Source organism: Chrysochloris asiatica, unplaced genomic scaffold (genome assembly GCF_000296735.1).
Source record: "Chrysochloris asiatica unplaced genomic scaffold, ChrAsi1.0 scaffold00061, whole genome shotgun sequence".
NCBI lineage: Eukaryota > Metazoa > Chordata > Mammalia > Afrosoricida > Chrysochloridae > Chrysochloris > Chrysochloris asiatica.
In genome coordinates, this window is record NW_006408579.1 from 2,424,580 (window position 1) to 2,441,965 (window position 17,386).

General features: G+C 36.2%; 1 protein-coding gene across 2 annotated transcripts in view; it reads left to right on the top strand.

The window, feature by feature from the left end:
• GSK3B (glycogen synthase kinase 3 beta) overlaps positions 1-17,386 on the top strand; it is a 241,727-nt gene that overhangs the window by 160,316 nt on the left and 64,025 nt on the right. For both annotated transcript variants that reach the window (XM_006864148.1, XM_006864147.1), the window contains exons 5-7: positions 2,214-2,344; positions 7,214-7,320; positions 15,606-15,703. In XM_006864148.1, the coding sequence (XP_006864210.1) occupies positions 2,214-2,344; positions 7,214-7,320; positions 15,606-15,703 (336 nt within the window). The remainder of the gene's footprint in view (positions 1-2,213; positions 2,345-7,213; positions 7,321-15,605; positions 15,704-17,386) is intronic.

The following is a 17,386-nucleotide window of genomic DNA, read 5'->3' on the forward strand; positions in this document are numbered from 1 at the left end:
CCCCATGGGATAATTCCACTCTGTTCTTTTAATAGGATCGCTATGAGTTGGAATTGACTCAATGGCACACACCCACCACCACCACAGCAGTATCTATCTACAGAAAGTTTGCTTATTTCAGGACCTTTCTTTAGTCACCCTACACATTTGTTTTTGCTATTGAAAATTTCAAGCACGTATATATAAGTAGAGAAAATAAAATGATTAACTCTCATGTGTCTGTTGTTACCAGCTTCATACAATTATCAATTACTAGCCAATTTTGTTTCATCTACACCACCCCCTACTCTTTATTGCTTTTGTTATTTCGAAGCAAATTCCAGACATTATTATTTTCATTTATAAGTATTGAATATATATGCATAAAAGATAATGACTCTTAAATAAAACAAATTAAATAAATAATCATAATACCTATCATCCCATTCTAGGAAAATGGATGCTTTTAAATAGCCATTGCCTTTTGAAGATCAGAAATATTGGCCCTGGGTATTATTCTTTGATGACACAAATCTAAAGTTTAAGGATCTAAAGAGATAAAAACAATTATCTGGAATTGATGGGTTATGTTACTTTCATTATTCACATAAAAAATCTCCTGGGTGGTTCAATAGTTAAACATTCAGCTACCACCTAAAAGGTTAATGGTTCAAATTCACCCAGAGGCTCCTCAGAAAGCAAGCCTAATGAGCAATTTCTACACGGTAACACATCATGATTTGGAATCAATTAGACAGCAACTAACAACAACAGCAGCTCATTCACTTACTCATTCTTCATAGTTTTATTATAATTCTATTATGTGAGAAATGCTTGAATTTGGAGAAGAAATAAAAATGATTAAGTATATACAGCTTTGACATACATAGGCGCTCATCATCTAATAAGGACTTGTTTGACAAAGACATTAGCAAAATGACAACTGCATTCTTGTCTGTGATTCACTCACTTTTTTCCTGGGCAATTTAGTATGTCCTATGACTTTTATTGCTTCAAATCATCCCTTTTGTACTACTGGTTACATTGTACTTGATGCTGAATATGTAAAATTAAAAGGTTTTGAGCATCTTTACTTTCATTGTTGAGCATTTTTCAAAGTAAATGCATTTTAAAATACAACTCTAAAGCAAATACTTAACATCCAACTCATAGTGACTCTGTAAGACAGAATGGAGTTGCCACCATTTTTTACTGGAGGAGACAGCCTCACCTTTCTTCTGTGGAGCACCTGGTAGGATTTTGCGGTTAACTGCCCAACATAAGCCTACCAGGGCTCCTTAATGTCTAAATTGTTGTTTGTTGTTAAGTACCATTGAGTCGATTTGATTCTAACTCATAGTAACCCTGTATAGGGTTCCAAAGGAGTGGCTTGTTAGTTTGAATCACCAGCCTTGTGGTTCACACCGACATATGATTCAGTGCTTTATCCCATAGCACCACACCAGGACGCCTAACTTAGATTTTTTAAATTGAAAAGATGTTAATTACATAAGAAAGCTCAATATATTTTTTGTGTATAGTCAGTAAATTGTTACTCTGTTTGTTTTAAACATATTGTAGCAGAGAAGGCCATTTGTACTTGTATTAAATTTGGTAATAACTTTGTGACTTTGATGAAATTACTTCATCTCATGACCTTTATGTTTTCTACTACGAAAATGACGATTAATGGTTATCTCAGAGGTTGTTGTTGTTAAGTGCCGTCGAGTCAGTTCTGACCCATAGCAACCCTGTATAGGGTTTCCAGCGAGCAGCTGGTGAGCTTGAACCACCAACCTTGCAGTTCAAATGACTTTTCAGTCTGGCACATTAACCCACTGTGCCACACCAGGAATCCTGTCTTTTAATTTCCTTTTCCCATGAACTTTTTGTAGTCTCTTCAGATCATAGATAAAAAGATGAACTTGAAAACCAGAAGACCATCTCATATACTTATGGTGAAATGTTAATAAGATAAAAAGTTACAAAGCAAGTTGTAGAACTGTTTTTTGTAAGTTATTTAAGGATGGTACGAGTATAACATATGGTTAATAATTCAGTGAATTAATATAGAAATGACACAAAACATTTTAAAGGAAGATTGACTAGATACTATTATTCCCCAGCATTTCATTTTGCTTGGGTTTCAAAATCTGTTACTTTATTTACTGCTGAAGGTATCTGCTTTGTTTGGGACAAGAGGTACCAAATTAATTTTTACTATCTTATTTCAGTTGTATATGTATCAGCTGTTCCGAAGTTTAGCCTATATACATTCCTTTGGAATCTGCCATCGGGATATTAAACCACAGAACCTCTTGTTGGATCCTGATACAGCTGTCTTAAAACTCTGTGATTTTGGAAGGTAAGTTAGCTGTCTTTTTTTTTTTTTTTCTCTCTCTCTCTCTCTCTCTTTTCTCCTGGTCCCATCCTCTACATTCATATGCTCTTTAAAAAGTATTCCTTTTAAGACAATGTGGGTCAAACTCAAAATTATAAAAAAAGACTGGACTTACTGGTCAGAAAGACTGGAGGAACCCAAGACTATGGCCCTCGGCCACCCTTCAGGTCTGGAATAGAACTTATCCTCGTGGCCCGGTTTTCAGCCATATGGTAGAAAGGCATATAGGGGACAACAACACTAGTAGAGTATGCTTGCCATTGAATGGTCAACTATTCTAGATCAAAAAGGACAGAATTTACCTAAGGACAAAATTGAGAAGGATTGGGAATGGAGTGGAATGGAAATAAAAACCACAGGGAAGAAATAGGATAGCCCCGTTGTTCCATAGAGGGAATTGTAGTGATGAATATGAAACAAAATGTAGGATTTGTTGACTGCAAAACTGATGATCTGCTCAGTAAACATTCATTCAATTCTCAATAAAATGTTTCCCAAAAAGGAGTATTCTTTTTTTAATGTCGTCTAAACACTAGTCCTCACAAAGGGGAGTATAAACTATAGTTCAGCTCTTTGTATGGATAGTTTTAATAATTTCTCTCAGAATTTAAAATGTGTGGTCTTTTATTGAACAGTTGTTTTACTTTTAGGAATTACTCTTAGAAGTACACGTTTATGAAATGCTGTACATACAGGGATTTTTTATTTTTACATATATTTGTAAATGTCCAGCAGTAGGAAAGTGACCAAATAAATCATGGCACCTGCACAAATATTGTGAAAAAGTCTGAGTCAGCTCTCTCTGAACTGAAAGGAAATGAACTCGAAGGCATACAAGGTTAAGACTGTGAAGCCCTAGTAGTACCGTGGTTAAATGCTCTTTTGCTAATTGAGAGGTCAGTGGTTTAAACCCACCACATACTCTGCAGAGGAAAGATATGACAGTCTGTTTCCATAGAGATTGTTGTTGTTAAGTGCTGTTGAATCAGTTCCAACTCACAGGATCCTGTGTATGACAGAGCAAAACACCGCCGATTCCCCATTCTTGCAATCTGTGTTTAAGCCGATAAAGATTACATCCTAGGAAATCCTATGGGCATTTCTGTGCTATGAGCCAGAACTGACTCAGTAGCATCAAGTTTTGGTTTATGCTCCCTCATATGTTTTAAAAACAAACAACATGGCTACACATCTATAAATATATGCATGGTATATTTATGAAATGATAATAAGAAACTTATAAAACATGCTGCCCCTGGTAGTATGGAATAGTTGGGAATTTTGCTTGTTTATTGCTTATGCTGATTATGGCTTGACTATTTGCTATGAGGTTGTAATTTTCAATGAAAGTTGATTTTTAAAAAAATAGCAATTACTATACGTACTGGTGAGCCTTATAACTAGAGTCAAATGAGTTTTACAAGCCTAATAGTATTTTATTTCTTTTCATCCATACTTTAATCTCACTTCTCCCCCCCCCCGTCCCCTCCCTTTTTTTTTTTTTTTTTTTTCCCTTTCAAATTTCAGCTCACTTTCTCCCTTCTTAAATACACTCCTTGGTAATCTACTGTGAATTCACAGTAAAATATTATTTTCATTTCCATAATGTTTGCCACCTCGTGACTGTCTGATCTATCCTTTTGATGTGTTTGCTGTTGTATTAAATTCCATCAAGTTGGCTCTGACTCACAGTGACACCCTGTATAGGGTTTCTAAGGAGTCACTGGTGAGTTTGAACCACTGACCCTTGTGGTTAACAGTTCAGTGCTTATCCTGCAGTGCCACACCAGGCATTCCCATGTAACTTGGGCCTGACCCTGCTACTCGCTCTTTGACATAATTACCTAGAGTAAATCTTCTCTTCTCTCAGTTCCCATGTCATTGCCACATAACATGAAGTCTCTCAAATTTAATTTCTTTCATTCTTCTAACATTCTCTCAGTTCCCAAGTCATTGCCACATAACATGAAGTCTCTCAAGTTTAAATTCTTTCATTCTTCTAACATTCTCATTTTTACTTTCAGCTTTTTCTATATTACATGTTAACCCACAGTTGCTGATACTTGTATAGCTCCATCTTTGTTGTACCTTTATATCAATCCGTATCAGTTTAAACATTGGACTTAACATTGGGAATATTTTTCCATAGTTTGTCTCTTGAGAGAGATAGTAAACATCAAACAAATAAACAACAACAATAACAAAAAACAAGCAACCTGCTCTGTCATGAGTGAATTCTTAGTTTAACAAGTGCTCTCTTTCTTGCTGTCCCTGTTTTATTGTTATTTAAATGGCTAATACTCTTGGTTTCAATGGAAAAGTTGAAGGTTTGAGTTTACCCAGAAGTACCTTGGAAGAAAGGCTGCAAACCCTGTAGAAGACAACTGTACTCAGACACATTGGTACTGGTACGATCATACTGTACAACTTACTCTGCAGGGTCTAGAGCTTTATCTCCTCAACTATAAGAAAAGGTGAAGGAAATTAATCAAAACTCCTATTTTATACTACTTACAAAGGAGCTCTGGTAGCGTAGTGGTTACGAATTGGGCAGCGAATCGCAAGGTCAGTGGTTCGAAACTACCAGCTGCTCTGCGGGAGAAAGATGAGGCTTTCTGCTCCCGTAAAGATTTATAGTCTCGGAAACCCTGTTCAGGGTCGTTATGGGTCGGAACCAACTTGACGGCAACAACAACAATAGGACAAACTGCCCAGTTCACGTCAAGTTTTATTGTTATGGGGTGTCTTCCCTACTGACAGTATCTGACTGATAGGGCTATGAAAAGACTAGAGGGGGCTTCAGAAAGTTCATGATAAACTTCCATTATCTTTTAATTCCATTTGTCCATGAAATTTTGAAGCCCCCTCATATGAAAGACCACTATATTGGACAGTGGAATATGTACCTCAACCCTCAGAGGACTGAATTGTTACAGCCAGCCTTACTTTAAGAAAAAGAAGGTAGCTACATCAAGTAAGGTGTTCTTATATGGTGCTGTAGAGTCAGCACTGGACTGCTAACCACAAGATTGGCAGTTCAAACCTATCAGATGCTCCTCGGAAACCCTGTACCAGGATAGTTGTTAGTTGAAAGCAACTCGATGGCAAATAACATTAAGTAAGGGGAGTCCTGGTGTGGCTCTGTAGGGCAAACACTGGGCTGCTAACTTGATGGCACTGAACAACAACAAAATCAAGTCACGAAGAAATCTACAGGCAGCAAAGCTTCAGATGTTACCTGTTTGCTTCTATAGTGAATTTTCGAACATAATTTGAATATGAAAAGTATTATCACATCCCTGAGTGTATAAACAATTTGTGCTATACAACTAAAAGTGGGTTATTCAGATCCATCCATAGACATCCCAGAAGAAAGGCCTAGCAGTCTGCTTCTGTAAAGATTGTTGTTGTTGTTGTTAAGTGCTGTTGAGTTGGTTCCAACTCCGACCCTACAGCTAAGAATTTTCATGCAGTCTAAATAAGGATTGATACTAATTGATAGCATGGTTGTTTTGTGTCAATACTTGGGGAGATGGTTACAAATGAAACTCTACTGTACAAAACTGATGATGAAGGAAGTACTGATGAAGGATGAAGGTTAAGGTTAGAATCATCACTAACTAGAAACAAATGGAAGGAAAGAAAGCCTGGGCTGTGGTACCTTTGTGACTACTTTCATCATCTCTGGTTTTCCTATATCGTTACCTCAAATGTTTCTTACATTTTCTTGTGTTTACCATTTGTCCTGTTTTGATTTTGTTGCTTATATTTATTTTCTATATATAGTTTTGTTATAATTGTGTGTCGGAATGATTAACTGCTGCTACAGTTTTTTATTTCAGTGTTTAGCTATCTTGAGAGATATCTCAAGATAAATTAATTTTAATTAACTCTAATGTTTTAAAAGTTCATACCACAGAAATATTGTGGAAGGAGAGTTGGAATGAGAGAACATGTAATTAAACTCACCACAGCAGAGTTGGGCTTCATAGGCTGTGAATCACCTCTAGCCTAAAAGAGGTGTAGTGGTGGTTAAGTGCTGTCAAGTCTGTTTCAAATCATAGCAACCTATATAGGGTTTCCAAGGAGCAGCGGCTGGTGAGTTCAGACCAACCTTGAGGTTCAGACCAGCCTTGTAGTCCACTGCTTATCACTGCAATACCACACCAGGACTCCAAGGGCCTGACATTTTGGAATTTATTAACAAATGAATATTTTAGACAGTTCATAAATTGACCAAAATGGTGGAGAAATAAAATAAATTGCATCTTTAAACCTTGGCATATTCACCCTTAGTCAGAAGTCAAATTAAATTGCAAGATAGTGACTAATTTCTTACCTTCTTTGAAAGCATACAAGTATTTATTCTTACACTGTAATTCAAGGACATCATCATGCTTTTTGATGGAAAAGAGGACCACCCCTTCATTTTTCACCTTTATTCTTTGTATTTAGAGGTAGAAGATTTTGGGACATAGGAGCAGGAGAAATTCAACACTGCACTTTCTGTTTCCTTTTCTTTAGGTGGCAGTTTTTCTTTAAAATTAATCTTTGTCTTTGTTACTTGTTTTTTTTTCAGAGCATTGTGATGATAAAGTTATAGGTTTATAAGCAAAGTTCATTTTTCTTTTTCATAAGTTGAAGGATTGAAATTAAATGAATGTTAGACAAGTACAAGAGGGCTTCAAAAGTTCACGGAAAAATTCCATTGTCTTTCTATTCCCATTTTCCATGAACATTTTAAAGCCCCCTAGTATTCAGTGTTTTGGATACTTGGGTTCTTTAAAAGTTTAGATTTGTTTTTAAAATTTCTATTTTTTATTTTTCCATTAGTGCAAAGCAGCTGGTCCGAGGAGAACCCAATGTTTCATATATCTGTTCTCGGTACTATAGGGCACCAGAGTTGATCTTTGGAGCCACTGATTATACCTCTAGTATAGGTAAGTACTGAAATTTAAATACTATGCATTATAGTTATTAATTGCATCATGTTTGTAGTTATTTGTCTATTGTTAATAATCTCTTGTCAGTTGCCATCAGATACTTCCATTTAAATGTAAAGATGGGTGTGCCCTAAAATATATATTTTTCTTAGATTGATAGGCAAAAATATGTAGATTTTGTAAAACTTCGCCTTCTAAAATTTAAGATATACTTACTATTTTACTTGTAGGTTTCTTGGATTATTGTTGCTGTTAGTGCCATTGAATCAGTTCCAACTCGTTCTTGCTAGGTGTCATCAAGTTGGTACCAACTCATAGCGACCCTGTGCACAGCAGAACAAAACACTGCCCTGTCTTAGCCAACTTCACAATCGTTCCTACACTTGAGCCCATCACTGCCTCCACTTTGCAAATCCATCTCACTGGGGGTCTTCCTCTTTTTTTCTGACCCTCCACTTTACCAAACATGGTACCCTCCTGATAATACGTCCATAGTATGAGAGACAAAGTCTGACCATCGTGACATCTAACTACACTTATTCCAACACAAATCTGTTTGTTCTTTTGGTAGTCCATAGTGCTTTTAATATTCTTGTCCAGCACCATAACTCAAATGCATCAATTCTTCTGTGGTCTTCATTATTCACTGTCCAACTTTAGCTTGCATGTTAGGTTATTTAAAATACCATAGCTTGGGTCAGGTGCACCTTAGTCCTCAAATTGACATCTTTGTTCTTCAATACTTTGAAGAGATCTTGTGCAGCAGATTTGTCTAATGCATTACATCGTTTGGTATCTTGACTGCTGCTTCCATGAGTTCCGACTCATAGGTGCCCTACGTAGGTATTCTGAAGAGAGATTGGGGAGTTTCAATTTCAACCACTAACCTACAGTTAAAACCAATCTTGCAATCCAATGCTTACCCTACAGAGCCACACCAGGAGGGAATAACACTATTTCTTTTTAATTACATACTGTATTAGTTTTTAGGAGTCCTGGTGTGGCACTGTGGGTTAATGCACCAGACTACAAAGCCATTTGAACTGCAAGGTTGGCAGTTCAAGCTCACCAGCAGCTCATTGGAAACCCTATACAGGGTCGCTATGGGTTGGAACCAACTCAGTGGCACTTAACAACAAAAACAACATTAGTTTTTAACTTTTAATATTCAAAGTAACCCTTAAGTTTATGTTTTCTTTTCTTCCTTCCTCCAAAATACTTCTGAGCCTGAGAATGTTCTTAGGAGAATTTGTATCCATTACAGTTTATGATGAAAATGATAGGATGACCATATTGTTTATATTCTTACCATGCTGTCTCAATTGGTTATTTAATTTGAAGACAGCTTTAAAAAGTCTTGTTTATTAGTAGTTTGGTTATAAACTTATTGATTCTGTTGAAGTCTTCACCCAGACATATATAGTGACAGTAGATAATTGAATAAGTACATTTTGCTTCCTCTTTTACTTCATTTCTCTTTAGCCCACTAGCTAGGAGTAAGAGAGAACATGTTCCATTACACACTACTAGAAAGCTAAGTGGAGGACAGAGTTGTTGTACTGTTACATATTGTTTCTCTAAGGAGTCCTAGTTGTAGCACTTTAGGCTAAGTACCAGACTACTAATCACAAGGTCATCACTTCAAATCCACTGGTTGCTTCTAGGAAATCCATACAGAGTCAATATGAGTCGTTGGAACCTAGTCAACAGCACTTAACAACAACAACAACATTGGTTCTGTAAAGGGAATTAATTAGGTCAAAAATAGAAACAAAAGCATACAGATTAGGTTATACACATTACAAGTAGAATTTCCTTTAAATAGATAGAGGTAACATACTTTAGTGTGGGTATAGAAGGTACCTAGAGATAGTTTATCCCTCCAGATTTGTGTGTGATGACAAAAAGGTCACTTGCAATAGACTGGCCCTAAATTCTCCATAATTAATCTGGTGTTGACATAATCTTGTTTTAGGGGTATGTACTTAAATATGAGTTTAGATCTTTCTTTTGGCAGATTGCTTTTTCACGCAAAACCTTTTTTCAGCCATCTCATCCTCATTATGCCCATCTCTATGTGGTGCTGTAGGATAAGCACTGGTCTACAAGGCCAATTTGAACCTCAAGGTTGGTGCTTCAAAACTACCAGCTGCTCCTTGGAAACCCTATCCCGGGTTGCTATGAGTCGGAACCAACTCAATAGCACATAACAACAACAACAACCACCCTGCAGATAATTTGATTTGAAGGCCATTATTCTGTGAACCAGAATGTTAATCTTCCTGGACTATCATAGTCAAGGTTATTTATTCATTCATACAAGTTATCTCTACAACCATAAGAATGAATGAGCCAGTCTGCTTATAGGCACTTGTTTCATTGCTAAGAAAAAGAATGGGTCAGTTCTGCATTGCAGTCCTGCTATGTGCATTTTATTTTGAAGTAGATACTCAAGAAAATTGTAGAAAAAGTTAGACCTCAAGAAGTTTGTCATTTATCTGAATAGGGATGGCAGGTATTAATACAAACTAGTCTTGTTGAAGATAGTTTCCTGAATAGCAATGTTAAGCTAGTATTTTGGGTTGCTACATACATTCCTTAATATTTCCTAGAAAGATTTCATAGAAGTTTTCTAAATAATTGAGAAGTTACAATTTATAGTTAATCTTAGAGCACTTTCCTAGGCAGTTGATTTGTGCTGACATATTTAAGCATAACAATTTTATGAGATATAAAAGAAAAAAAAAAAAACAAGACAAAATCCTTTGTTATTGAGTCAAGTAGATCCAAGGCTATAAGTTTATACAGACGCAGACTGTCACTTATCTCCTCCATGAGTGATATGTTGTTGTTGTTAAGTGCCATCGAGTCTGTACCGACTCAGAGCGAACTGTATAAGGTTTCTGAGGAGTGGTTGGTGAGTTTGAATCCCCCAAACCGACCTTGTGGTCGAGTGCTTATCCTACAGCACCACACATATTTCCATTTTACAGATGTAAGCAGCTGAGTTGATTCTCAGATTAAATCTCTTATGTGAGTCCACACAATCTACCTAAACCACTAAAACTTGAAGAAGTAGAGCAAATCATAGGTCAGTTAAATAATGTGTAGTTTGCATCTAGTAAGAATAATACTTTTTTTTTCATGGTTCAGTACAGAGTATTACTGTTATAAAGACCATATGTGTAGTTATTGCAGTCCATTCCTTCAGATTTAATATAACTTTAAGAAAGTCACTTAAAGAAGCTACTTCCTCCCCTGACCTATTCCTCATCATCATGTTGCCTCAGTGAAGGGTACCACCATCAATCCATTTAAATCAGAAGCATGAAAATAACCCTTGATGCCTCCTTTCTCATTGGTGATATCTAAGACAAACCCTATAATGCATATTTTTAGCTTACTTATTTTTAAGTCCACTGATGTCTACATGTCTCTTACCTGAATCTATGGTAACAGTTTCTTAGATGGTCTTCCTGCTTCCACTGCAAAATAAATTGCACATCCCCCTAATTTGCTCCACAAGATTTTGCTTGATTTGGCCACTTTCCTGTTGAGTGCATTCTGTATCATCTACTGCAAATTTTTTTACAATTTATTCAATTTCTTAAACCAAACTCCTGGCACGGGCCTTTTTGCTCATGCTTCTCTGTCTTTACCACCTTGAAGAAGAAGGCCATGATCACTATAAATAGCATGTTCAACACCCCTCTATAGCATTTAACAGAGTTTTTACTTTTTCTCACTTTCTACTTTCTCCTTTCTGCCATTAGCTCCATGAGAACTAGGTCCTATCTTGAATATTCATGGCTGTATCCCCAGGTCCTTATTGCATACCTAATACAGATGGGGTGCTGTCGGAGCAGCACTGGACTGTGCACCACAGGGCCAACAATTCAAACCCATCAACTCTACAGAATTCAACAACAACAACAATACAGAGAAAGCACTCAGATACGGAATGGATAAATGAATGGGTGGATTATTGATCATGACAGATATAATGTAATAATATATAGATAGATGAAATATGTTTTTATTTAAAACAAAATATTGTGGTCCATTCCATTTACTTTTTTTTAAAGTTTTTATTGTGAATTGAGTGATAGTTTACATAGGAGAACATCAACTTTATATTCAGCCTATCGTATTTTGTTTCATTGCAATGATTATAATCCCCTCCATGCATCAACATTCAACAGCATTTGCTTCCATTCCCTCTGTGTTTTTGTTTTGTTTTGTTTTGTTTTTTTGATGTACACAAAGCACTCAGAAATATATAACCATTCAAACAACCAGAGGGTACACCCCTCCCCCTGGATGCCAGCACACACAGCCCCTCTTACTCCTTGAGTCTAGAGTCCCTAGCCTCTCTATCTCTGCACATCTTCGTCACTGCTTCTCTGGATAGGGTCCTGCACTCTGCTCTTCTCCCTTGATGGCCCCAGGATCCTCCACTCCTGGACTGCAAGATCAACCACTCCCCTCCTTTTGTTACAAAACATCTACCTTTTTATTTGCAACATTCACAATCACTCCTGATGGCAATTATTTACTATTAAATCACAAGAGTTTTATCCCCATCTCTTTTCACCAGCCCTGTCTGGAGGTTGGAAACCACTCAGTGGAGATTCTACCTTCCCCCGCACTCTCTGGAATTAGGCTCCCTCTTGAAAGCTTGTAAGCCAGTCACTGTGATCATCACTGTGTTGAAAGCTCTGTGGGAAATATAAACATATCCTACTCAGTATCGATTGGCTCAAGCATGGCAACAATTGTGAGTGTGGTCCAGGACCAGGCAGTGTTTCATTCTGTTGTACATAGGGTTGCTGTGAGTCGCTTACCAACTTGATGTCACTTAACAACAACAACAACAACTCCCCCTTATGGTGAAAGAAGTCATACACATAAAATAGGTAACAATATAACTAAAAAGTCTCCAAAAACTAAAATATGTTATAAATCCAATGATCTCCAAATTTTTGTGCGTAGAGATTTCATGTCAACTCTGTCTGTTTAAAAAACAAAAGGAACATTTTTTCACAATGTGTATTATCTATATATGTAAATTCATATACATACATGTATATCATATACATGGGAGTTCTGGTGTGGCACTGCAGGATAATGCACTGGACCAGAAGGTCAGTTTGGACTGCAAGGCCAGCAGTTCACACCCACCAGTTGCTCCTCAGAAACCCTGTTACAGGGTCGCTATGAGTTGGAACCAACTCAGTAGCACTTAATAACAAACAACAACATATCATACACACAGACACAAGGAGAGACTTTAGAAGTTCATGGAAAATTTCTACTGTTTTATTTCCATCTTTGTAATTAAAATAACACAAACTTTTGAATACACATGCATATAAACATACTGCTCTCATTCTGTATAGTAAGATAGTATAGTTGCTTTTTCTCAGGCAGAAAATAATGGTTGTTAGAAGTGAATCAGTGTCCTCACTTCGTAAACCACTGGTATAGACAATTAATTGTAGAACAGTTCTGAACACTGATGATTATTTGTCAGAAGTTATTGAGACTTTTGTGTGACAGCGAGGCTGCTGTAATTAAGTAAAGGTTTCACAGAGTAATGCTTAAACTGAATTTTGAAGGATCATTAAGATGTAGATAGAATTGGAAAGAGCTTTCTATAAATTGGACCATTGTAAGTAATGCATGGAGTTCTGGTGTGGTGCTGTGGATTAATGCACTGGACTGCAAAGTCGGTTTAAACCACAAGGTTGGTGGTTCAAGCTTACTAGCCCCTCTTTGGAAACCCTATACAGGGTTACTATGGGTCGGAAACCACTCGACACCACTTAACAACAACAAGTAATGCATGAAGTCTGGGTATGGAGCTGTGGATTAATGCACTGGACTGCAAAGTTAGTTTGAACCACAAGTTCAGCGGTTCAAGCTCACCAGCTGCTCCTTGGAAACCCTAAACAGGGTCAGTATGGGTCGGAACCCACTCTACAGCCCTTAACAACAACAGAAGTAATGCATGTTTGGTAACTGTCATTAAATAGTACCGTTGACTTCCTATGATTTATCCTAAAAGCCTGAAAAAATTAGGTTGATTAAGATCAAATTTGGGTTTTGATTAGGGGAGAGATTTTATGAAAAATAACTTTTTCTTTAAAAGTTCACTTTCTTAGCAGTATATAGGGTAAATAGAGAGATGAAAAAGTAAACATAGGGAAACCAGATAAGAGGCTGTTGTGATAAATCAAGTATGAAGGGATTGAGATATGGGTTAGGGAGAACTAACATTATGGGAACTGGTGTGATAAAGTATTTTAAAGTGAAAAAATTTAAAGTCACCCCTAACCCATTATAATAGTTGAAATTAGAATAATTTAGTAACTAATGTGTAAGTAAAATGAAAAGCTGCTCCATTAAGAGTCTCCTATTCATTTTTATTTGTCAGAATTTTAAAACTCTACTTTAAAATGTTACATTTTTATAGGAGTCAGGGATGCAGCAATTTTTAAGAACTCTACAAAATAATATAACTCAATAAGTATCTTCTTTATTATTTAACTTTGTTTCACCCTGTCTTGCAAAAGTAACACTACCCTCCAGGTTGATGATTTTACATATTAATGTACTGAAATAATCTCCCAGAATACTTCTTTCTTTCTTTCTTTTTTTTAAACAATTCATCATACTCTTATTATATACCCTGTTGTTGTCAAGTGCCGTCAAGTCAGTTCTGACTCAGAGAGAACCCTGTATAGAGTTTCCAACTGCCAGCTTGGTGCTTAAGAGTCCAGTGCTTATTCTACATTGCTGCACCAGGACTACTGTTATACAATACAGATAGGAAATATTGCTAAATATAGGAAAATCTGCTTTGAAATACTCATGGTCAAAACTACTATGTTTTAGTGAGACGAAGTCTTAGAACAACAGGAAACTATTCTCTCATAGATCTGTAGTCCAAAATAAGTGTGTCAGTCATAGTAATTCCTTCAGATGTTCTAAGGGAGAATCTTTCTTTCCCAAATTCTGGTGATCCAGAGTTCCTTAACATGGAAAAATGCTGGGTAGCAAGTGACATTTGTGTTCTGTTACAAGGGCTCATACTTAGCACTTGGTTTTGTTCTTAAAATTTCTTAGATATTATTCTTAACCATTTTTGTTTCAAGACCCCTTTTTAATCTTAATTATTGAGGACTCCTAAGAGCCTTTGTTTTTGTCAACTACATCCATTGATATTTACCTTATTAGAAATTAAAACTGGGGAAAATGTTAAATATTTATTTGTTGATTCATTTTAACTTAATAACTCATTTCCCATTAACATTTTTTTTTCAAAATAGCACTTTTAGTGAAAAATAACAATGTTTTATAAATAAATTGTCAGAAGAGCGTGGTATTGTATTTTAAGTATACAATAAGTAGATAATAGTATTAAGCCATAGTGTATGATTATCTTAACATTATTTTTAAAATTTCTCTTAGCATTAAAGTTTTCTGCTTTCCCATTTTGACTTAAATACTTCACCTTGAAGTGAATTATTTTATAACTTATGAAATATAATACATTCCTCTGTGTCACAATTTTACATTATAAATGATAATATATGCGGTTGTTGTTAAGTACCATGGAATTGGTTGCGACTCATAGACCCTGCACAGGGTTTCTGAGGCTGTAAATCTTTATGGGAGCAAAAAGCCTCATCTTTCTCCCGCGGAACAGCTGGTAGTTTCCAACTGCTGACCTTGAGGTTAGCAGCCCATGTCATAACCACTACACTATGCGGGGCTTCAAAAAAGGCCATGGAAAAATTTCATTATATTTTAACCCCATTTTTCCACGAACATTTTGAACCCTTTTATATATGTAGCACATTTTTCTATCGCTCGTATTGCAACTGAATAAAAGTCAGTCATTACAAGTCTTAAATATTTTCTTTGGATTATACTTGAGTTTCCATACTAGAGAGTGAACACTGACTTGCTGCTCCTGTACAAGTACCTGCTATTATGCAGAAATGGGGTCTTTGACATATTTTTAAGTATGATAAAGTAGATAATCATAATCTCCTTTGTTACCATAATTTTGTTTGGTTAGTTGATATATGATGATAATGAATTATTCATCCATGGAATATTCTTATAGGCCTTCTTTTCTCTTTACTGACTTTATACACTCTTTTGCTTATGATATTTACACTTTGTGATAAGAGTAAACTGTAAAAATATGTACATTTTCCAGCTCAACTTAAATTATAAGATATTCAAAAGCTTTTGTTTTCTGTTTTCTTCAGATGTATGGTCTGCAGGCTGTGTTTTGGCTGAACTGTTACTAGGACAACCAATATTTCCAGGGGACAGTGGTGTGGATCAATTGGTGGAAATAATCAAGGTGAGAAGGTTGAATTTTAGATTGGAAAATTTTGAACTGGGAGCACTTTTAGGGGCCAATCTAAGAATACACATACACTCACAACATGCACAGAAAATTTTCGAAAATGGAGAAAGTGATCCAGGATCACAAATCAAGTGCATCATCTAATAAGCAAAAATAGGAACTCTACATTCTGGTTACTAATTGAATTATTTTTCTGTTGTATAACACTGGAAAAGCTTTCAACTGACTCATGCATTTATTGTTTTAGAGTACTTTAGACTGTAAGATCTTTCTAAACTACCTGTAATCTGAGGAAAAGCAAGAGCTATGTCTGTTTTTCCTTCTCATGTACTCTCTGCTCTTAATGTTCTGCTGCTCACATAGGAGGAAATTGTGGTTATTCTGTATGTAAATATTGATTAAAATGCAAGAACGAATGCTTATATATATAAGTAGATCACTGATAGAAGCCGAATTTTAACAAAGGATTGAATAGGCTTTTATTTATTAGACCAATAAGTATCTGATTCAAAATATTATATCTTGGAATTATTATTGCCTCTTAATGCGGTTTTCATATAATTTCCAGTGTTTCCTTGAATCCAGCATCACATCACTACTTGGGGATGTTGCCCATTTTATATTTGAACAGCCTGAATTTAGTTTTACTTATGAGCCATAACTCCAGTTGTCTCATATCAACTCTTTGTAGGGTTTCCAAGGCTGTAAATTTTTATAGGGGCAGAAAGCCTCACCTTCCTTGCAGAGCAGCTGGTGAATACGAACGGCTGACCTTGCAATTAACGCATAACCCAGTATGATACCAGGGCTCCCTCTAGCTTCCACTAGTTGAACACAGGGCCATTATGAAGTAAATATTTTCACATCTTTATACTTGATGATAAGAAGCTCTGGTAGTGTAGTGGTTACGAATCAGGCTGCTAACCTAACCTCAAGGTCGGCAGTTCAAAACTACCAGCTGTTCCATGGGAGAAAGATGAGCCTTTCTGCCCCAGTAAAGTTTTGCAGCCTCGGAAACCCTGTGCAGGGTCACTGTGAGTCAGAACCAACTCCACGGTACTTAACAACAACAACGTATTTGATGATATAAAATATTTTCTTTTGATTTGATCAAAGGGAAATAATAGTGTGTGATCGTTATTTTCCTTATTATCTGTATAGTTTCTTCTGATTTACAGCTGAGACCACTATGGTATTTCCAATCTTTTTTCAGTAACCAACCATCTTTTAGCTTCAGATTCAACCTTTACCCTTTCTTCAGCAAAGCTACTTCCTGATTTCTGGACTACAGTCAGATAGGTGTGAATAGTACTCTTAAAGCCTCTGTATTCCCCATTATTTAAATTAACGCTCTGATACAGGAGTAAAGTAATTTTAGGTTTTGTAGACCAAAAACAAAAATCAAGTATGGTAGATACTTGGTAACAAAAGGAGGGTTGGGGGGAAAACTTCCATGAAATTTTTAGTGGAAAAATTAAAGATAACAATTACATTTTTCTAAAACAGTTCTAGTAATGAATGAATGAAACCCTTTTTTGGTGGGCAGAGTGTAAGCTGTAACATTTCTCTTTAATTAAGGCTCAAAGTACGTATTCCTTATCTGATTGATTGCAGATGATCTTCTTTAAAAACCAGTTCTTTCTTATATCATGGTTCCATCAGAAACAGAGTGAGCCA